The 21972-nt window shown below is 38.0% G+C and overlaps 4 protein-coding genes across 4 annotated transcripts; all 4 read right to left on the minus strand.

Moving 5' to 3' along the window:
* Positions 1–1683: 1683 nt before the first annotated feature.
* LOC116139838 (G-type lectin S-receptor-like serine/threonine-protein kinase SD1-1) lies at positions 1684–3126 on the minus strand. Its single transcript, XM_031425485.1, has 5 exons — positions 2965–3126; positions 2658–2868; positions 2344–2581; positions 2110–2258; positions 1684–1996 (listed from the first exon to the last, which is right to left on the minus strand). The coding sequence occupies exons 1-5, from the start codon at positions 3124–3126 to the stop codon at positions 1977–1979; spliced, it is 780 nt and encodes a 259-aa protein (XP_031281345.1). The 3' UTR covers positions 1684–1976.
* A 5520-nt stretch (positions 3127–8646) lies between these two features.
* LOC116139839 (receptor-like serine/threonine-protein kinase SD1-8) lies at positions 8647–10180 on the minus strand. Its single transcript, XM_031425486.1, has 2 exons — positions 8911–10180; positions 8647–8771 (listed from the first exon to the last, which is right to left on the minus strand). Exons 1-2 carry the CDS (start codon positions 10178–10180, stop codon positions 8647–8649), a joined length of 1395 nt encoding a protein of 464 aa, XP_031281346.1.
* A 2670-nt stretch (positions 10181–12850) lies between these two features.
* On the minus strand, positions 12851–16118 carry LOC116139825 (G-type lectin S-receptor-like serine/threonine-protein kinase At4g27290). The gene is made up of 7 exons (XM_031425476.1): positions 14832–16118; positions 14541–14672; positions 14211–14347; positions 13904–14114; positions 13590–13827; positions 13354–13504; positions 12851–13239 (listed from the first exon to the last, which is right to left on the minus strand). The coding sequence occupies exons 1-7, from the start codon at positions 16096–16098 to the stop codon at positions 12934–12936; spliced, it is 2442 nt and encodes an 813-aa protein (XP_031281336.1). The 5' UTR covers positions 16099–16118; the 3' UTR covers positions 12851–12933.
* A 552-nt stretch (positions 16119–16670) lies between these two features.
* On the minus strand, positions 16671–20796 carry LOC116139824 (G-type lectin S-receptor-like serine/threonine-protein kinase At4g27290). Its single transcript, XM_031425475.1, has 7 exons — positions 19479–20796; positions 19258–19383; positions 18305–18462; positions 18002–18212; positions 17655–17892; positions 17423–17573; positions 16671–17314 (listed from the first exon to the last, which is right to left on the minus strand). Exons 1-7 carry the CDS (start codon positions 20755–20757, stop codon positions 17009–17011), a joined length of 2469 nt encoding a protein of 822 aa, XP_031281335.1. The 5' UTR covers positions 20758–20796; the 3' UTR covers positions 16671–17008.
* Between the last annotated feature and the right edge of the window lie 1176 nt (positions 20797–21972).

Below are 21972 nucleotides of genomic sequence, written 5' to 3' on the forward strand. Positions count from 1 at the left end.
TTTTTTTCGGCGAATACCCCTCTTTTAGGCCTGTTTTTAATTGATTTGCACATCCGAAATTCATCCTTCCACCACCACCAGAACCCCCTCCACCCCTTCTTCTAAACCCACCATTCAATTGGCTTTCCCCACCCCCCGTCTGTCATCCACCGGTCATTTTTGGATTGCCCATCGCCTGTTCGTACAATTCCCCAGCTAACCTGCCCATCTCCGGCCACCAAAATGCAACCTATCAATACCAAACGACTCATCGGATGCTCCTCTTCATAACCCCCATCAGTTTGGCCCGAGCTTGTCCATCGTTTTTGCTAGCGACTCCATCTTCGGTTTGTGCAACTTTGAAGTTGGGGTTGTTTTGATTGGAGCTTTTGAGGACTTGATTGGGGGTAATTGCTTGTTCGTTTGGAGTCGGCTTGTTGGTAGTCTGTTGTGGTTTTGTACTTTTGTTTTCCAGTTGACTCCTATCGCCGGTGGTCGGTTTCCCCTGGGTTTTGCAAAACGCCCATCAAGTTTTTGTAAAAAGGCCCCAGAGAGCCTTCTGCGCGCGCTTTGCGCTTGTATTTGAATTTGAATTTTTTTCTTCTTAGTTTTTTATTCTTTGATGATTGATTGATAATTTCGTGATGTCTGATTAAATTGTCTAATGGATTATTGATTTGGGGTGGAAGTGTTTTAAATTTATGGTGGTTTGTGGTAGTGTTGATAGCTGTATTTGGTGGTTCTAGTGGTGGGTTTGGAGTTGGTGGAGGTCTCGACGGCGGAATCGATTCATGGGATTTGGATTCAAAGAGGGAGGGTATTTTTGTCTTTACATTGACTATCAATCTCACATAACAGAATTTACTAACAGATATTAATGGAAGATAGGTAATTGTCGTTTTGAAACTTTTTGGATACTAAATTTTCGTTAGAGAAAACTTCGGGTGAGACCATGTCGTTTACCCTTATAAATGTCCACAAATTGTAGTTAGTCATATGCAAGGATTGAGGCCTATCACGTGCGAGCAAGCACATTAATCTCTACATGTACATATGCTTTTTGGCAGTAAATAGCAAAACCCTAAACCTAACAACGCCAGCAATTGGAGGGGCCAATAAGCTAGGAACCAAAGGGGTTTTGAACGATGGACTATGGGGAAGGTGATGGAGTTGACCAGGTGGTCCAACGTCGTCGGAAACAACCCAGATTGGGCAAAAACTGAGATGGTGCACAGTGGTTGAGGGTGTTATTGAAGTAATTTAAAAATAAGATGGTTAATTATAATTCTACTAATCTAGGGGTTAATAAGTAATTTATTAATTTACTTGTTATGAGTATTATGGTAATTGCATTACCTGTAACTTAAAAAATGTTAACAGTGTTACTTTAAGGGTGAAAATCTAGAATAAATACAACTCAGGATATCAAATTGGGATTCCGCCAAACTTCGGGTGGGAATACGTTGTTTACTCAACATATTGACGATGAATTTCAATCCACATCAATCTTCTATCTCAATTCTCACACCGATATGATGATATTGGATATAGAACTGCGTAAGTGTCATGGGCTGGACATTTGTTAATTACTCAAAATACTAGCATCCCACCTTTAAATATCCATGATTCAATCATTTTTTTTTTTTAATTTACTATGGGATTGTATCACAAGGAATAAATAATGTGGACTTCAACATATACAGTTACAAAATTATCGAGCCTCCAAAAGTGAGATACTGATTTCATTCTTTGACATTAATCCATAATTGTTTGATGAAAGGCCTGGCTCAAGTAAATTCCTGTCCATCAAGAAATCAGGTTGTTTTGGTTGAGGCAATATACTATCACTACCAAGCATCACTACTACAGTTGACATGGTTGGCCTGTCCACCGGATACTGTTGCACACATAAGAGACTAATGTGGATGCATCTTGTTACTTCTGAAATATTGCATGATTCTCCCAACACTGAATCAATCAGTTCCAATGGCTTGCCTTCATTCCATAGTTTCCATGCCTAAAACATATAAAAAACCCTTCTGTCAATTATGATTCAACATTCCAAATTTGATCAAATTGACACAATTCTCTGCAATTTTAGTGAATGTAATTAAAAGTTTTTTCACTTACATCCTGTGAGGTTGAGGCCACTCTCTAGATGATAGAACCCTCTATTCCTCACCCCAATTAAGATCTCTAACAATAAAATGCCGAAGCTAAACACGTCAGATTTAACAGAGAACAGTCCCTCACTAGCATATTCTGGTGCCATGTAACCACTGTGGAAGAAATTTACAAAAAAAGGTTGTTTCATTAATGAGAGAAAGTGAAGTACAAAGATGTGTCAAGACAATATATACTTACTAAGTTCCAGCCAGTCTTTTTGTGTTCCCTTCAGTTTGATCTCCACCAAAAGTTTTGGCCAAACCAAAGTCTGAAATTTTTGGGTTCATTTCATGATCAAGTAATACATTACTTGCTTTGAGATCTCTATGTATAATCCTCAGTCTAGAATCTTGATGAAGATAGAGAAGACCCCTTGCAATCCCACATATAATGTTGAAACGCTTCGACCAGTCCAATAGCTCACTTCTTGATTGATCTGGCAGGCATAAAATTCAAATTAACATATGTCTATAATAGAGATACAGTAAGTCAGATGAAATTCATAAGGTTACCAAAGATGAAGTAGTCCAAGCTCTTGTTGGGCATTAATTCATAAATCAACAATTTCTCGTTCGCTTCAATGCAGCAACCAAGAAGCTTTACAAGATTTCGATGCTGTAGATTCGCAATCAGTGAAACTTCATTCTTTAACTCATTTAATCCTTGCCTAGAAATATTTGAGAGCCTCTTCACAGCAATTTCTTGCCCATCCGCTAGTGTGCCCTGGAAAAAAGTAAATGTGAAATAAGTTATGGTGTTCTGAGTAAAATAATTCCTCCTCTCATATGTTCATTTCACTAGCACGTTTCAGTGTTTTACTTGGTATACAGCTCCAAAGCCACCTTCTCCAAGCTTGTTGGATAATGAAAAGTTATTGGTGGCTTTCGTAATTATAGCTAACTCGAACATTGGTAGCTCTAAGTCTTCTCTTTCTTGATGCATTTCCATGTTGTTTTCTGTTTTCTCCAAAGTAGTGCACATTATCAGATATCAATAGCATTCAGAAGTTAAGTTTCCTAAGCTGTTCCTACCATAAACTTATGGCTATGTTTAAAAGATTTTGTTCAAAACTGGATGGTGAAAGATTAGGCCAACTCTAAAAGAACAAAGAAATGCAATAAGTGTAAGGAGAGCAACCAAAAACTCAGAGAGCTTAACAATGGAGGAAAGTTGAATATTCCATTTTAGTGTATATTTTCTTGCTATACAAGGGAGAAGAACGAGAATATATACAGAGACTCTGCAACAAACTTGTAACAAATTAACAAAACCCAGCCTATCATATTGTGCCAGCTAGTAGACATGTGCTAAAATGAATGAAAGAATAACAAAAAGTATATACAACAACAAAAAATTAAAAACTGATTACAAAACTTGGCCTGTATCTGTTAACATCCCCCCGCAAGATGGAGAATAGAAATTTACTATTCCCATCTTGGACAAGTGTGCTTGAAGAAGGTAGGATGGAAGAGCTTTGGTGAATGTATCAGCCAACTATGCTTGAGAGGAAACAAGAGCTGTTGTGAGACTTCCTTCCTGAATTTTATCGCGGATCGAGTGACAATCAAACTCTATGTGCTTGGTTCACTCATGAAATAACGGATTGACAGCTATGTGAAGGGCTGTCTGGTTGTCACAGTAGAGAATGGCGGCCTGCGGATGAGAAATGTCAAGATCATGGAGAAGGTATCGAAGCCAAATAAGTTTTGAACAAGTAGTGGCCATAGAGCGATACTCGGCTTCAACAGATGATTTGGAAACAACCGTTTGCTTCTTAGACTTCCAGGAAATAAGCAATTAACCTAAGAAAACACAATATCCTATTGTATACCGACGGGAATCCAGGCAAAAGGCCCAATTCGAATCATCAAAAGCTGTAAGTTGAAGCTGAGATGAGGATGGCAGCAACAGACCTTGAGCAGGTGCAGTTTTAATATATCGCAAGATACGGTAGGTTGTTGCTAAGTGGGAGGAAGAAGGTTGATCCATAAATTGGCTTAATAATTGGACAACAAAGCAAATATCTGGGCGGGTTATTGTGAGGTACAATAACCTATCAATTAAACTTCGAAAGATACTTGGATCAGAAAGTGTAGTCCTTTTAGATTTGCTGATTTTGAAATGTTGATCCATAGAAGTCTAAGGGGTTTGCATCCAAGCATACTCGAATTTGCCAAAATGTCTAAGGCATATTTCCTTTGACATATATAAATACCTTTGGAAGATCTAGCAATTTCCTAGCCCAAGAAATAACAGAGACAACCAAGATCTTTATTCTTGAATTTGCTATTCAAAAAATTCCGTAGAGAAGCAATGAAGTCATTGGAATTGTTAGCAACCAAAAAATCATCACATATATGAGTAAAGCAGTAAAATTGTCCCCTTCATGCTTGGTGAATAAGCTATAATCAGACTTTGATTGGATGAAGCCAAAAGCAATAAGAGAAGAGGTGAGTTTAAAGTTCCATTGTCTTAAAGCTTGCTTTAGGTCATAAAGGCTTTTAAGCAATTTGCAAACTTAAGTTGGTTTACCTTTGGTGTAACCTGGGGGTTTCTTCATGTAAATTTCTTCATGTAAATCACCATTAAGAAATGCATTATTTACATCAAATTGATGTAAATACCATCCTTTGATGGCAGCAACACTAAGAAGGCATCTAACAGTGACAAGTTTAGCAACGGGTGATAAAGTTTCAGTATAATCTATGCCTTCTTGTTGGGTGTAGCCTTTAGCTACAAGTCTAGCCTTAAGTCTTTCAACAGAACCATCAGACTTAAATTGAATGCGATAGACATACTTACAATTGATTGCTTCTTTTCCTTTATACAATTGATTGCTTCTTTTCCTTTAGGCAAATCAGTGATGGTCCAAGTATGGTTGTTTTCCAAAGCTTCAATTTCAGCATCCATAGCTTTGCACCACTCAAGATCTTTAATTGCTTGTTTATATGAGGTGGGCTCGGTTTGAATGGAAATGGATGGTGAAAATGCTTGAAAAGAGGAATTAAAATGCTTGTAAGATAAGCAGTCAGAGAGAGAAAAAATATTTACCATTTAATTGAGGAGCTGCAGTGGAAGCTAATCGGTGAGGTGAGACAAGCCTAACTTGTTTGTAATGGAAGTCCTTCAGATATTGAGGAGCAGTCTTGTTCCGGGTAGACCTGCGAAGTGTAAGGGCAACAGGAAGAGGAATGATGGAATTAGATGGTGGAGAAGTGGGAGAAGGGGAGGATGTATTAGGGCAATTAGCAGAAACAACAGGAGGGTCAAAGGATGAAGGAGAAGGAGATATAGGATTTAGAAAAGTAGAAGAAGGTGCAAACGAAAGAGAGAAAATAGGGAGAGATGGGGCTGTGGAAGAAGGAGAGAGAGGTGTTTGAAAAGGAAAAAAAAAAAAAAAATCTTGAAAAATAACACCCTTGAAATGAAAATGGTATTAGTTTTGAGATCCAAAAGCTTGTAGCCTTTAGTTCCAAAAGGGTAGCTAAGAAATGCACATGCACAACCTCTAGGGTCAAATTTTGTTCTATTATGAGCAACTGTGGCGGCAAAGCAAAGGGAACCAAATATTCTCATGTGAGCATACTCGGGTTTTTTTATTAAAAAGGAGTTCATAAGATGTTCTGTTGTTAAGAAGTGGTGATGGAAGCCCATTGATGATATATGTGGCTGTAATGATGGATTCATTCCGGTAAGTTAAGGGAAGACCCGCTTGAAAAAGAAGGAAACGAGCCACATTTAGTAAGTGTTGGTGCTTCCTCTCAACAATGCCATTTTGTTGAGGGGTTGCAACACAACTTTTGTGATGGATAATGTCTTTTTGACTAAAAAATTCATGCATGTGAAATTCAACACCATTATCACTTCTCATAATTTTAATTTTCATTTGGAATTGTGTCTCAACAAGATTGTAAAAGGCTGTAATGCATTGTCTGGTTTCGGATTTGGCAGCAAGCAAGTAAATCTAGGTAGTTATAGAAAAGTCATCAACAATGGTTAAGAAGTATTTTGAGCCATCATGTGCAATTGTGGAGCAAGGATCCCATAGGTCACAATGAATGAGCTCAAAGATTCTTGATGAAGAATGTGAACTGTTAGGAAAAGATAAACGATGAAACTTTGCTAATAGGCAAATTTTGCAAGACTTTTCATTAATAGATGAAACTCCCTTATGTACAAGAGGATCTGAAATTATCTGTAACCTAGGAAATGATAAATGGCCTAGGCAACAATGCCGTAGGTTAGTATTTGAGACAGAGTTTGTAAGGGAAGAAAAACAAGAAAACTTGGTATGGCTGCTGTATGAGTGTGTCGAGAGAAAAGTAGACAAGGCTGAGGGAAGAACTTCCTTGCAAATGAAATGGTACAAGCCATGCTTGTGCTCACCCTTTCCAATCGTTATCCATGAATGCAGGTCCTGAATAAAACAGTGAGTGGAAAAGAAGAGCAAACAAAAATTAAGAGTAGAGGTTAGTTTGTTTGATAAAATAAGGTTGAAAGAAAAGGATGGCACGCAGAGGACATCATGCAAAATGATGGAATTAGTTAAGTGAATTGTTCCAATATGTGTGACAGGGGCGGAATGACTATTGGGTAGTTTCACAAAATAAGAAACAGTAGATGTAATAGTGGTGAAAAATGTGTGGTCTGTAGCGCCTGTGTCAAGGATCCAAGCAATAGATGATGTATGTGTTGAATAGTATGTGTGAGTAGATAAAGAGGTGGAAGTACCAGACATTTGGGAAGATGATACTGGGTGAAGAAAGGTTTGAGGTGGGTTCCTGAAGTGGATAGCGGAAGCCGCAATGGGTAAATCCTGAGGTCTGAGCAAGGCCATCAGTTACTGATATTGTTGCTTGGTGAAACCAAACTTGGCATCATTGTTGTCTTCAGAGTCATTGGTAAATGAAAATGATGTCTGATTTGCAAGGAAACCAAATTGTTGCTGCTGCTGCTTGGCCTGATATTTGTGACCAGGTGGATATCCATTGAGTTTGTAGCATTTCTCAATGGTATGGCCAGTCATGTTGCAATGTGAGCAAAGAGGGGGCTTAGCATTGCCAACTTTGAAACAAGTATCGAAAGTGTGACCAGTTATTTTACAGTGGCTGCAATAGGGACGGTCCTTTTTGGGAGAGTGGTTTGGTTTAGGTGAGGGTTTGGAAAGGGTGTAGGGTTGCTGGATTGCCATGGCCATAGTTTCGGGGGATGGAGTGGAGGAGGTCATTTGATGGTGTCTTTCTTGCTATTGGATGAGGGAAAACACTTTGGAGACAGGTGGGATGGGATCTAAAATCATAATCTGGTCTCGGATGGAGGAGTAAAAGTCATTGAGACCCATCAAAAATTGCAGCACACAATCTCTTTGATATCGATCCAGTAAGGTTTTCATAGTACCACAATTGCAAGAAGGTATGGGATCATACACAGAAAGTTTATCCTAAATAGCTTTTAACTTGCCATAGTAAATGCTTACCAGATCATGTTAATGAAGCAGAGCAGCCAACGCCTTCTTAAGTTGGTAAATACGAGGTCCATTTTGATGCGAAAATCGTGATTGAAGATCCGACCAGATTTCTCGAGCATCATCAACAAAGAGAACGCTGGATTGGAGAAAAGAGCTGATAGAGTTGTGGAGCCAAGAAACGACCATGTCATTACAGCGCTCCTAAAGCTCAAGCAATGGATCGTTGGGTTTAGATGGTTTGGTGATGGATCCAGTGATAAAACCCAGTTTATTTTTTGCACGGAGTGCACGACGCATTGAGCGAGACCAGGTGGCGTAGTTGTCGGTGGTGAGGAGATTGGCAACAAGGGTAAGGGCTGGATTGTCACCATGGTCAAGCCGATAGAGGTTCGCCGGATCAAGGAGATTAAGGTATGGAGATGGGGTTTTTGATTCTAGGTCAAAGTGAGAATCAGAATCAGAGGTTGCCATTGAAGATGCTCTCGCTGACTCTGATACCATGTAAGGAGAGCAACCAAAAACTCAGAGAGCTTAACAATGGAGGAAAGTTGAATATTCCATTTCAGTGTACAGTTTCTTGCTATACAGGGGAGAAGAACGAGAATATATACTGAGACTCTGTAAGAAACTTGTAACAAATTAACAAACCCAACCTATCATATTGTGCCAGCTGGTAGACATGTGCTAAAATGAATGAAAGAATAACAAAAATTATATACAACGAAAAAGTAAAAACTGATTGCAAAACTTGGCTTGTATCTGTTAACAATAAGTTTGGAAACAAACAGAATGACATTACCTTCTGTATTCGTCCTTCTTTTGTGAATGTTCCTTTTGTAAATGCAGTAGCTCACTATAAGTACTCCGGCAACCACATCAACGGCAATAGAGGTTATCACCAGTATCTTCATCTTAGGATTATCTTCTTTCTCTTGATTTACCATTAAAATATAGAATACAAAACAGTTAGTAAAAATATGCATGCATAGAAGGCAGCAAGATGACTGCATACACCAACTTCAGTCTATACAGGATCACTTATTAAGGAGTAAAATAGACAAGATAAAGCCAACGATAAGCGAAAGCACAGCAACCACAGCAACCGCAGCAATGGTAGTAAAAACTATTATCTGTATATTCTTATGCTCATCATTCGCCCCTTGACCATGACATTGGTGATATTGAAAAGAGAACATAGTCAAGTTATATAAAATGTATCATATTATCTTAATCTACACTCAAAATTAATCACAAGTAAGATGGTGAACTGATATCAGTAAACAAAATTAAGCCAGTACCTTTTTCTGAAGCAGACATTCGGATATATAAGTCCTGTCCACCAGCTGGAAACTGTTTCATGTCCATCAGATCACCAAACCACATAGTGCAGCCACTGCCTCCTCCACTAATATCTGAGTTAGTGTATGCCATACAAGAAGAGTTTTCTAAGCATTTCTCCCTGCATTCCTTGAGATTCATACTTCTGTTCACTGAAGAATGTGTAGCATCTGGCACTTTCAATCCATCAAACTTGATAAAACCATCTACCTTAGAGTAGTTTAGTGGCTTATTGCGTATGCATCCTTGAGACCAGTCCATGCTGTCCAATGATTTTGACTTGAATCCTTCTAAACATTGGCAAATTGGTGATGCACTAAGAATACAAATCCCATAAGAGCCACAAAGATCATAATTGTCACAGCGATCTCTAGGCACCGATGCATACAGTTTCCAACTTTGATTTTCTTCATTCCATACGAATCGTTCACGAGCATTACTGGTTTCATTCATAACAATTCTTGAGATCGCTGATTTTTTTGTTGCATTGAACATGTAGTAAACCTCCTCCTCATTAGACACAAATTTGTACTTAAAAATTGGATTAGGCCTTAACTCTGGCGCTCCACTGAACCCAAGGCCATTCCATGGACCGCTCCTATAAAATTTTGTTGAACCCTTCCTCATAATTATTTCAGGATTTTCTTGTAGTTCAATTCCCCAAGTAAAGTCTCCTGGAGATGGGTCATCCGGGCTCCTCCAGGCTGATATACGCCGTTCAAAACCAGTTTTTAGGTCCCATTCTAGCTTCATTTCTGCTATCAATGTATCAGAAGGATAGTCAAAGCTTTGCCACAAATAAGTTCCTAAATTACCATCTTGTTCATCTCTTAGAACAAGATTTCCTGAATCCAGGAGCTGAACCACTGCTGAACTCGATACTTTTGTCAAGTTGGCTGACCAAACTATACTTGTGCTCTGGCTCATCAGAACAAGATTGCCGGTTCTGTTTATCATCAACATTCCGGAAGAATCATTGATCGGATTGAGTCTATTTGCAACCCAGACAACTGTTTGAACTGGGATCTTCTTGTACCAAATTCCCAAGTACCGATTCTTAGAACTACCAGGACTGAAGAAACCAAGCTCAAATGTTTGATCTTTTGAAACTAAAGTCCTGCCCTCACTAAGAGACTGGGATGAACTAATGGTGTCAGTTGTTGCATAACATAATCCAGAGAAAAAGAGCAGAAGCTTAAAACTAATAAAAAATAAACAAAGAACATCCATTGGGGTCTAGACCTATTAGCTCTTTGCACCAATTTACGGGTGAACACCATAAATGACTGTCCATCTAGAAGGGTATTGGCTTAAAAGTTGATAATCTTGACTTACATTTCAGAGTAAGAGAACTGCTTTTAATTGTTGCAGAATGAAGGAATCTTCACTAGTACGGACTGGTAGCTGAAAATTTAGTAACTTTGATGATATGTAAAATAAATATCTAACATAAGGAAACCCCAAGTCCTGTGTTGGCCCAAGACGACGAAAAAGTTGGCGCACCATTACACAATGAACTAGAATTTGATTGGTTGGCCGAGCTCTGTGGCGGACTTTGCATTCACATGACCCCTAAAATTCAACACTGGAAAATGACATGCTTGACTTCATTGATTAACTATGGAAACATGTTTCTCTCTGTAATTTTCACATCGAGTAAAGTTTTGGCGTCACCATCAATCAAGGGAAATCTACCAAGGAGACTAAATATCTACACTGTTCTACTTTGGGGTAAACTTAATTGCTTCTTGCTTTCAGTTGAATTCATTTTATGCGCTAAAAAGGAGAGAAGAGCTTTAGATATTAAATTAGCTAGAGTAAGAAAATTGTTAATGCATCCATAACCTTATATGTGTTTTGACTCTTTAATGTGTTAGGTCAATTGAAATGTATCCATTATTAAGAGACGTAATTTGGAGTGCTTTTACGGAGAATTATTATTTCTGTTAGATTTATGGGTAATTAGTGATTAATTTTCCTTTGGGTTTCCAAATAACTTTGAGGGAACTTTCATTCTGGACACTATCAAAATTAGAAGGGTATTAACATTTCAAATACTTTTAGGTCTAATTGACACTAGATCTCTTTGAGAAGTAATTATAAATATGGTTGAACCACATGTTCCCACCCGTAATAATAATTTACAACCCAACAAGTTTTAAAAAGACAATTACCAACATTCCGTTAATATCTACCATAAATTTAACTAGGAGGATAAAATGGTAAATTCAAAAACAGTCAAGAGTAATTATATCACTTTACCCCTGTATTCCCATCATCTTCTCATCTCCCCCTCCCTTTTTCATCTCACTTTTTTCCGGCGAATACCCCTCTTTTAGGCTTGTTTTCGGTTGATTGGCACATTGGAAATTCACCCTTCCACCACCACTGGAACCCCTTCACCCCTTCTTCTAAACCCACCATTCAATCGGCTTTCCCCACTCCCCCTTTGTCGTCCACCGATTGTTTTTGAACTGCCCACCACCTGTTCGTAAAATTCCCCAGCCAACCTGCCCATCTCCGACCACCAAAATGCAACCTATCAATACCAAACGACTCATCGGATGCTCCTCTTCATAACCTACATCAGTTTGGCCCGAGCTTGTCCATCGTTTTTCCCAGCGACTCCCTCTTGGGTTTGTGCGACTTTGAAGTTGGGGTTGTTTTGATTGGAGCTATTGAGGACTTGATTGGGGGTAATTGCTTGTTTGTTTGGAGTCGGGCTTGTTGGTAGTCTGTTGTTGTTTTGTACTTTTGTTTTTCGGCCGACTCCTAGCGCCGGCGGTCGATTTCCCTTGGTTTTTGCAAAACGCCCACCAAGTGTTCGTAAAAAGGCCCCAGAGAGCCTTCTGCGCGCTCTTAGCGCCTGTATTTGAATTTTTTTCTTCTCAGTTTTTTATTCTTTGATGATTGATTGATAATACACATTTCGTGATGTGTGATTAAATTGTTTAATGGATTATTGATTTGGGTTGGAAGTGTTCGAAATTTGTGGTGGTTTGTGGCAGTGTTGATGGCTGTATTTGGTGGTTCTAGTGGTGGGTTTGGAGTTGGTGGAGGTCCAGGCGACGGAATGATTAATGGGATTTGGATTCAAAGAGGGAAGGTATTTTTGTCTTTACATTGACTATCAATCTCACATAACAGAATTTTCTAACAGATATTAATGGAAGGTAACTGTCGTTTTGAAACTTTTCGGATGCTGAATTGTGTTAGAGCAAACTGGAGCATGTCGTTTGCCCTTATAAATTTCCACAAATTGTAGTTAGTCATATTCAAGGATTGAGACCTTATCATGTGCGAGCAAGTACATTAATCTCTACATATACATATACTTTCTGGCAATAAATAGCAAAACCCTAAACCTAACAGTGTTGGCGATCGGAGGGGCCAATGAGTCAAGTCAGAGGGGTTTTGGATAATGGACTATAGGGAAGGTGATGGAAGTGTCAGGTGGTTCAATGTCGTCGAAAACAAACCAAATCGGGAAAAAATCGAGAGGATGCACAGTGATCAAGGGTGTTATTAAAGTAATCTGAAAATAAGATGGTTAATTATAATTCTACTAATTTAGGGGTTAACAAGTAATTTACTAATTTACTTGTTGTGGGTATTATGGTAATTGCATTATCTGTAACTTAAAAAATGTTAACAATGCTATTTTAAGGATGGAAATCTAGAATAAATGCAACCAAGGATGGTAATTTAGGATTTAGCCAAACTTCTGGTGGGAATACGTTGTTTACTCTACATATTGACGATGAATTTCAATCCACGTTAATCTTCTATCTCAATTCTCACACCGATATGATGATATTGGATATAGAACTATGCAACCGCCATGGGTTGGACATTTGTTAATTACTCAAAATACTAGCATCCCACCTTGAAAAATCCAGGATTCAATCATTTTTTTTTAATTTAATATGGGATTGTATCACAACGAATAAATAATGTGGACTTGGACATATACAGTAACAAAATTATCGAGCCTCCAAAAGTGAGATACTGATTTCATTCTTTGACATTAATCCATAATCACTTGATGAAAGGCCTGGCTCAAGTAAATTCCTGTCCATCAAGAAACCAGGTTGTTTTGGCTGGGGCAATATACTATCACTACCAAGCATCACCACTACAGTTGACATGGTTGGCCTATCCACCGGATATTGTTGCACACATAAGAGACTAATGTGGATGCATCTTATTACTTCTGAAATATTGCATGATTCTCCCAACACTGAATCAATCAGTTCCATTGGCTTGCCTTCATTCCATAGTTTCCATGCCTAAAACATATAAAAACCCTTCTATCAATTATGATTCGGCATTCCAAATTTGATCAAAAGTTGACATAATTCTCTGCAATTTTAGTGAATGTAATTAAAAAAATTTTCACTTACATATCCTGTGAGGTTGAGGCCACTCTTTGGATGATAGAACCCTCTATTTCTCACCCCAATTAAGATCTCCAACAATAAAATGCCGAAGCTAAACACATCAGATTTAACAGAGAACAGTCCCTCACTAGCGTATTCTGGTGCCATGTAACCACTGTGAAAGAAATTTACAAAAAAGGGTTGTTTCATTAATGAGTGAAAGTGAACTACAAAGATGTGTCAAGACAATATATACTTACTAAGTTCCAGCCAGTCTTTTTGTGTTCCCTTCAGTTTGATCTCCACCAAAAGTTTTGGCCAAACCAAAATCTGAAATTTTTGGGTTCATTTCATGATCAAGTAATACATTACTTGCTTTGAGATCTCTATGTATAATCCTCAGTCTAGAGTCTTGATGAAGATAGAGAAGACCCCTTGCAATCCCACATATAATGTTGAAACGCTTCGACCAGTCCAATAGCTTACTTCTTGATTGATCTGGCATGTATAAAATTCAAATTAAGATATGTCTATAATAGAGATACAGTAAGTCAGATGAAATTGACAAGGTTACCAAAGATGAAGTAGTCCAGGCTCTTGTTGGGCATTAATTCATAAATCAACAATTTCTCTTCCGCTTCAATGCAGCAACCAAGAAGCTTTACAAGATTTCGGTGCTGTAGATTCGCAATCAGTAAAACTTCATTCTTTAACTCATTTAATCCTTGCCCAGAAATATTTGAGAGCCTCTTCACAGCAATTTCTTTCCCATCCGCTAGTGTGCCCTGGAAAAAAGTAAATGTGAAATAAGTTACAGTGTTCTGAGTAAAATAATTCCTCTTCTCATGTGTTCAATTCACCATCATGTTTCAGTGTTTTACTTGGTATACAGCTCCAAAGCCACCTTCTCCAAGCTTGTTGGATAATGAAAAGTTATTGGTGGCTTTCGCAATTGTAGCTAACTCCAACATTGGTAGCTCTAAGTCTTCTCTTTCCTGATGCATTTCCATGTTGTTTTCTGTTTTCTCCAAAGTAGTGCACATTATCAGATATCAATAGCATTCAGAAGTCAAAGTTTCCTAAGCTGTTCCCAGCATAAACTTATGGCTATGTTTGGAAGATTTTATTCAAAACTGGATGGAGAAAGATTAGGCCAACAATAAAAGTACAAACAAATGCAATAAGTTTGGAAACAAACAAAATGACATTACCTACTGTATTCGTCCTTCTTTTGTGAATGCGCCTTTTGTAAATGCAGTAGCTCACTATAAGTACTCCGGCAACCACAGCAACGGCAATAGAGGTTATCACCAGTATCTTCATCTTAGGATTATCTTCTGTCTCTTGATCGACCATTAAAATATAGAATACAAAGCAGTTAGTAAAAATATGCATGCATAGAAGGCAGCAAGAAATTGCTCTTTGTCATGACTGCATACACCAACTTTAGTCTATACAGGATCACTTATTAAGGATTAACATAGACAAAATAAAGCCAATACCTAGTTCTGAAGCAGACATTCGTATATGTAAGTCCTGACCACCATCTTGTATGTGTCTGATATCAATCAGATCACCAAACCACATGGCACAGCCGCTGCCTGCCCCTCTAATATCGGAGTTAGTATATGCCATACAAGTAGAGTTCCCTAAACATTTCTCCCTGCATTCGTTGAGATTCATAGTTTTGTTCACCCAAGAATGTGCAGCATCTGGCAGCTTCAGCCCAACAAATTTGACAAAACCATCTTGGTTTGAGTAGTTTAATGGTATGTTACGCACACACCCTTGCCAGTCCAAATTTTCTCCTGATTTAGGCTTAAACCCTTTCAAACATTGGCAAATTGGTGTCTTACTAGTGATACAGTACCCATAGGCACCACAAGTACCATAATTGTCACAGTAATCTCTTGGTACATATGAATACACCTTCCAACTTTGAGTTTCTTCACTCCAAGCAGGTCGCTGGCGTTCATAGTCGGTTTGGTTTAAAACAACCCTTGTGATTAGTGATTTATCAGTAGCGCTGAATGAGTAGTACAACTCTTCCTCATTAGATACCATGTTGAATTGGAAATCTGGATTAGAAGTCATTGCTTCTGCACCACTGAATCCAAGACCATTCCAAGGGCCACTCCTATAAAACTTTTCTGATCCCTTATACATAACTGGCTCAGGATAACCTTGTAGGTCCATTCTCCAAGTCAAGTCCCCAGGAGACGGGTCACTGGGGCTCTTCCAAGCTGTTAGACGCCGTTCAAGACCATTCTTCAAGTCCCATCCAAACTTCATTTCTGGCAGCAATGTATCAGATGGATAATCAAAGCTTTGCCACAAAAAAGTTTCCGAATTAGAAACTTGTTCATCTCTCAGGACAAGATTTCCGGAATCTAAAAGCTCTGCTAGCACTGGACTCTGGACTTCAATTGTCAAGTTTGCTGACCAAACTACAGTCTTGTTCTGGCTTGTTAATACAAGATTACCTGTGCTGTTTATCATCAATAATCCTGAAGAATCATTGATGGGGTTGACTCTGTTTGCTACCCAAACAACAGTTTGAATTGGGATCTTTTTGTACCAAATTCCTAAATAACGATTCTTGGAACTACCAGGACTGAAGAAACCAAGCTCGAAGGTACCATTTTTTGAAACCAAGGTGTTGCCATCAGTTAGATATTGGGATGAACTCATGGTTTCAGTTGCATCAGAGAGTTCACAAAACAGAAACAGCAACTTAAAACTAATGAACAAAAAAGGAAGAATATCCATTGTTGCCTGGACTATATCTGCAGCAGCTTATATATAAACGCCATGAAAATTGGTCCATCTAGAAGAAAATTGATCTGAATGCGATGATGCTGACACATATTTAATTCAACCGCCTTTATAGACTTTTAGCTGAAAATAAAACGTGTCCATAGTGAATATCCGAACCCAAAAGAAAAAGGGAAAAAAAAACTTAGAAAAGTATACCCCTCCTGTTTTTCCAACATAAGGAAATGTTGCTGGGTCTCTGCAACAATACTTGGATCTGAACGGTTGGTCAAACTGTTTGACCTTTTACCATTTCAAATGAGTCCAAAACTTCTGCGCTGGAGATAGACTTTTTGATTTTGGTTGTATAAACAACCATGCAGACGGTTCACGCATTTCTAGTTGAGGATAACATTATTCTTTGGTTTTGCTTGACTAAATATTTTCTTACGCACCGGCATTAATTGGTAATCAAGATTGGAGTGCTCAATTAAGAATATTAAATTTGGTGGAGAAAGAGACAGCATAATGCATTCATTATCAGTTTATTAACTGCAAGCTTTACACCAGTTTTATGGTAACACACCAGTTACAAAGAACACAATCTAATAAAACTATGTTTCCAGCTCCATACAAGTTACAGTATCAAGTTCATTAAACAACAATATAAAATGTGGCCAGTAAAGCAATAAAAAGTGTTACTTTGAGAAACTTGCCATCATAATAACCACTGGAGATCAGCATTCTGCATTTCATAACTGTAAAATTTATTGACTATGAATTTTAATATCCGGCCGATTAAGAAAATGAATGGGGAACTATACATAAATATGCAGATGAAAAATGATCCACAGGGTCAAAATAGGCATACAAAATTAGCTGATGAAGGTACAGGAAATATCGACTAGGTCGTATAGTAAGAAAACTATCGAGCCTCCAACAGTGAGATAGTGATTTCATTGGTAGAAGAGGATTCAGGCTTGCCTGATGAAGTGCCTGTTTCATGTAATTTCCTGTCCATCAGGAAGCCAGGTTGTTTTGGCTCAGTTAATTCACCATCACTACCCAACATTAGAACAGCAGATGACATATTTGGCCTGTCCTCAGGATACTGTTGCACACATAAGAGACTAACGTGGATGCATCTGATCACTTCTGATAAATGGCATGATTCTCCCAACACTGGATCAATCAGTTCTAAAGGCTTGCCTTCTTTCCACAATTTCCATGCCTAAAACATATCAAAAACCCTTTGTCATTACGATTTCCAGTCCTAATTTGACAGTTTAAAGGCAAACTATTAAGCTTTGCTGAAAGTAATGTAATATTTTTCACTTACATATCCTATAAGGTTAAGGCTCTCGTCTGGATGATAAAATCCTCTGTTTCTTATCCCACTTATTATCTCCAGCATTAAAATACCAAAGCTAAAGACATCAGATTTTACTGAGAATAGCCCATCACTAGCATATTCTGGTGCCATATAACCACTGTATAGATGATTAAAAGAGAGATTTCAGTTATTGAGTGAAAGTGAACTATAATGATGGTATGATAAAAAAATTACTTACTAAGTTCCAACTACTCTTTTTGTGTTTCCCTCGGTCTGGTCTCCGCCAAAAGTTCTTGCCAAGCCAAAATCTGAAATTTTCGGGTTCATCTCATGATCAAGTAGTACATTACTTGCTTTGAGATCTCTGTGTATGATCCTCAATCTAGAGTCCTGATGAAGATAGAGAAGACCCCTTGCAATCCCGCAAATGATGTGGAAACGCTTAGACCAGTCTAATTGCTTACCTTCTTTTTGATCTGGCAAGTATCGTATTCAGGGTTAGTTTAATATCTAGCTTGAAGTTTCAAGGACAGTGAAAAAGACTTATCTAAACTTGTTAGGGTCATAATTTTGAGGGATGCTGACCAAAAATGAAGTTGTCCAGACTCTTGTTGGGCATGAATTCATATATTAGCAATTTCTCCTCTCCTTGAATACAGCAACCAAGAAGCTTTACAAGATTTCTGTGCTGTAGTTTGGCAATCAGAATGACTTCATTTTTGAACTCATTTAGTCCTTGCCCAGAAATCACGGAAAGTCTCTTCACAGCAATTTCTTGTCCATCCTCTAGTTTGCCCTGAAAAGAGATATATGAAATGACTTATGCTATTCTAAATAAGATCAGTACTTTTTTCACATAGTCATTTCAGTACTGTGTTGGGGTTTTACTTGGTACACAGGTCCAAATCCACCTTCTCCAAGCTTGTTGTTCATTGAGAAGCTATTGGTGGCATTGGCAATTGTAGCTAACTCAAACAATGGCAGCTCCAGGTCTTCTTGTTGATCTTCATTGCGGTTATTGGTTTCCCTGTTGTTTTCTGTTTTCTCTGAAATAATGGACATATTAACTACAAATAAGAGGTTATGAACTTTTGTTTAATAAACATTAACAGCCACGTAACACCTATGGTGTTGTTTTATTAGGAAATGAAGATCAAAATTACAAAGATAATGAACATCCTCCAAAAATAGACATATTCCAGCGTAATTAAATACATGAATATATGAACTCTTAGAATTATGACTGCCAGCTACTCAAAATATAGTAGTTCAAAAGAAACATATAATCTAGCCTCCAAAAGCTAGCCAGTAGCTGCAAAGGGCATAATAGATGAATTATAGCAACAGAAAAACCATAACAGCATGCCCCAGAAACACTCCACCAAATAGCACACAGAAAGCACCAGGAAAATTAACCAAAGCTCCTCAGATTTCGAAAACCCCCTGCAATTGCCGAAAATCGCCAGAAGAAAAAATAAAAAATAGAAACATATCATTTCAATCAAGGTAGCAAATATGTAACCATTCCAAATAATATCAAAATTCTAGTTTATACAAATTAACAGTAAATACTAGAATCATCAGTTATTTGGAATGGATACATATTCGTCAAAGTATATTAACATACAAATTCCCAAACTTCCATTTTGCAATCAGTTTTTACACCTTACTGATGGCATTTACAAGGCATTTATGAAGAAGTCTAATTGAAAATTAGATGGAGAAAAGTCTGACTATGCTCTATTGGAAAAGGGTTGGATGGAAGAAAATTGCTACCACTCATTTATCATTATAGGAAACAAAGGACCATAAATTTCTGAAAGCAAACAGAGTAACTTTACCTGATGTTTTCTTCTGCCTCCTCTTGTGAATTACATAACCGAGTATAATTACAAGCAACCCAGCTACTACACCAATTGTAGTAAAAACTATCACCAATGTCATCTTCTTCTTTCCATCACTCGACCCTAAGAAACAGTTTGGATACAGCCAAGCAAATTAATCAACAATAGTACACCGAAGAAAATCTATCTATGTAACACAAAAATGATTAAGCCAATACCTAGTTCTGAAGCAGACATTCGAATATACAAGTCCTGCCCACTAGCTGTCATCTCTCTGATATCAATCAAATCACCAAACCACATGGTACAGCCGCTGCCTCCTCCTTCAACGTTTGAATTTGCATATGCCATACAAGAAGAGTTCTGTGAGCATTTCAACCCGCATTCCTTGAGATTCATACTTCCGTTAACCCGAGAATGATTAGCATCCGGCAATTTCAGCCCCTGAAATTTGATAAAACCATCTATTGTTGACAAGTTCAGTGGCTTATTACGCACACACCCCTGTGACCAGTCCACATTTCCTGGTGATTTAGGCGTGAACCCTTTCAAACATTGGCAAATCGGTGATTCACTGAGAATACAAACCCCATAGGAACCACAAAGTCCATAATTGTCACATCTATCTCTCGGCACAACTGCATACACCGTCCAACTTTGACTTGATGGACTCCAGGTGAATCTATCACGTTGATACTCAGTTTGGTTCATAACAATCCTGGAGATCACTGAATTGTCCGTGACATTGTATGTGTAGTACAACTCATCTTCGTTAGATACAAAGCTGAAAACGAAAACCGGATTAGGCCTCAACTCTGGCGCGCCACTGAATCTAAGGCCATTCCAGGGGCCACTCCTGAAGAATTTGGTCGAGCCCTTCCACATAATTAACTCAGGATTTTGTTGTGGTTCCAACTCCCAGGTGAAGTCTCCAGGAGACGGGTCATCAGGGCTCTTCCAAGACGTTAAACGCCGCTCAAAACCAGTCCTTAAGTCCCATCCAAGCTTCATACCTGGAAGCATAGTATCAGATGGATAGTCAAAACTTTGCCACAAATAATTAGTCTCCGAATTCCCATCTTGCTCATCCCTTAGGATAAGATTTCCTGTATCCAGTAGCTGAAGTATTACCGCGGAACTTGATACTTGTTTTGTGAAATTTGCAGACCAAACTACACTTGTGTTCTGGCTCATTAAAACAGGATTTCCGGAGCTGTTTATCATCAACAAACCTGACGAATCATTGATGGGATTGAGTCTATTGGCGACCCAAACAACAGTTTTAACTGGGATATTCTTGTACCAAATTCCTAAGTAACGATTTTGATTATTACCAGGACTGAAGAAACCAAGCTCAAAGGTTCCATCATTTGAAATCAAGGTGGCGCCACTGGTATCATTAAGAGACTGTAATGAGTTAATAGTATCGGCTGCATAGGAGAATTCCACGAACAACAGGAACTTAAAACTGATGAACATGAAACAAAGAATATCCATGGGTGCCTGCAGCTTCAGTCAGAAAGAAGCCCTCTAAAGCAAGTTATATATCAAAAAAAAAAAAAACACCATAAAGAAAACAATGTTTTCTATCTAGAATGATATTGACATAAAGCCAATGACTTTATTATGCTTTCATTCAGCGTACGGCAGCTGTTTCTTTATCGTTGAGCTGTGCCAGACTGCCACTGTAGAAAGGACAGGTAGTTGAATATTTCCAAATTCCAAAAGGTAACTGTCACTTACATCAGCCCCTGTAAAATATCTTTTATTTCTGCTGATGCCCATATTTTTTTTCAAAAAAGTATGTGAACCCACCTGGGTTTTAAACTTTCAATTATTTTACCTTCAGTCTCTTTTCTGACCGTTCTGATTTTATTAATATCTGGATTTGGACTCTTTTTACATGCTCAAGTTGATAGGAGTCAATAAAATTTTACCCCTTAAACCACTTAAAAAGATAAAATTTATGATATAGATATCACATGATTTTCTACCAAAAACTAATCATTCAAGAAGTTTGTTTCACTTCTTGAAAATTATGGCTATATTGGTAATAGATCGAATATGACGGATTAAACAAATTTCTATTTTATACATGAATTGAACAATCTTCAAATCGAAGTTCAGGGAAATAGATGTGATATACAGAAAAAGAATAAATATAGATTTTTGTTTCTACTTTTGGAGATATTTTACTAACAAGCCACATGGCAATTGCATCTATCGAATTATCGAATTCAATTCAAATGGAAGAAAAAAGTCGCTGTTAAATGAATGCCAATTTGTCGAAAATGATGGATTGTGATAGAGTTAAGCAATCTTTGAAGGGGTGGATGAAGTGATTGAAAAGTCTGCAAATGTGAAAAGTTAATGTAAAAAGGTTGCTGGCGTTAATAAATATGTACTAAGATTTGGTTGGCCGGTCAGCTTGGTCCAGCAATATGAGATTCTTTACAATAACAGATGGCCCCATATTTCCTCATACGAAATCGAAATATTTGACATTCTTGTTTGAAATTAAGCCTTTTCACATCAATTTCTCCCTGGTCTTGCGTGGCAATGAGAAAATTATCAAGTAAGTAGATATAAATTCCGGGTTCAACACAGAGGACTAAATGTCGAAGTGACAGTGACCCACAACAGAAAATAGAGTTATATTATTGACAAAAGTCTTTGTTTCCTTATTAAAACGGGATTTGTTTTCTTCTCATT

Source organism: Pistacia vera, unplaced genomic scaffold (genome assembly GCF_008641045.1).
Source record: "Pistacia vera cultivar Batoury unplaced genomic scaffold, PisVer_v2 Contig36, whole genome shotgun sequence".
In the NCBI taxonomy this organism is placed as follows: Eukaryota; Viridiplantae; Streptophyta; class Magnoliopsida; order Sapindales; family Anacardiaceae; genus Pistacia; species Pistacia vera.

Excerpts from the sequence above, each read along its gene's own strand:
- LOC116139839 (XM_031425486.1), bottom strand. The coding sequence starts at position 10,180 with ATGGATGTTCTTTGTTTATTTTTTATTAGTTTTAAGCTTCTGCTCTTT. Across the intron at positions 8,772-8,910 it reads AATGTCTGCTTCAGAAAAAG|GGGCGAATGATGAGCATAAG; the intron begins GTACTGGCTTAA and ends GTCATGGTCAAG.
- LOC116139838 (XM_031425485.1), bottom strand. The coding sequence starts at position 3,126 with ATGTGCACTACTTTGGAGAAAACAGAAAACAACATGGAAATGCATCAA. Across the intron at positions 2,869-2,964 it reads GCTTTGGAGCTGTATACCAA|GGCACACTAGCGGATGGGCA; the intron begins GTAAAACACTGA and ends ACTTTTTTCCAG. Across the intron at positions 2,259-2,343 it reads AAAAGACTGGCTGGAACTTA|TGGTTACATGGCACCAGAAT; the intron begins GTAAGTATATAT and ends TTTCTTCCACAG.
- LOC116139825 (XM_031425476.1), bottom strand. The coding sequence starts at position 16,098 with ATGGATATTCTTCCTTTTTTGTTCATTAGTTTTAAGTTGCTGTTTCTG. Across the intron at positions 14,115-14,210 it reads GCTTTGGAGCTGTATACCAA|GGCACACTAGCGGATGGGAA; the intron begins GTAAAACACTGA and ends ACTTTTTTCCAG. Across the intron at positions 13,828-13,903 it reads CCTGGACTACTTCATCTTTG|ATCAATCAAGAAGTAAGCTA; the intron begins GTAACCTTGTCA and ends TATACATGCCAG.
- LOC116139824 (XM_031425475.1), bottom strand. The coding sequence starts at position 20,757 with ATGGATATTCTTTGTTTCATGTTCATCAGTTTTAAGTTCCTGTTGTTC. Across the intron at positions 17,893-18,001 it reads TCTGGACAACTTCATTTTTG|ATCAAAAAGAAGGTAAGCAA; the intron begins GTCAGCATCCCT and ends GATACTTGCCAG. Across the intron at positions 17,574-17,654 it reads AAAAGAGTAGTTGGAACTTA|TGGTTATATGGCACCAGAAT; the intron begins GTAAGTAATTTT and ends TCATCTATACAG.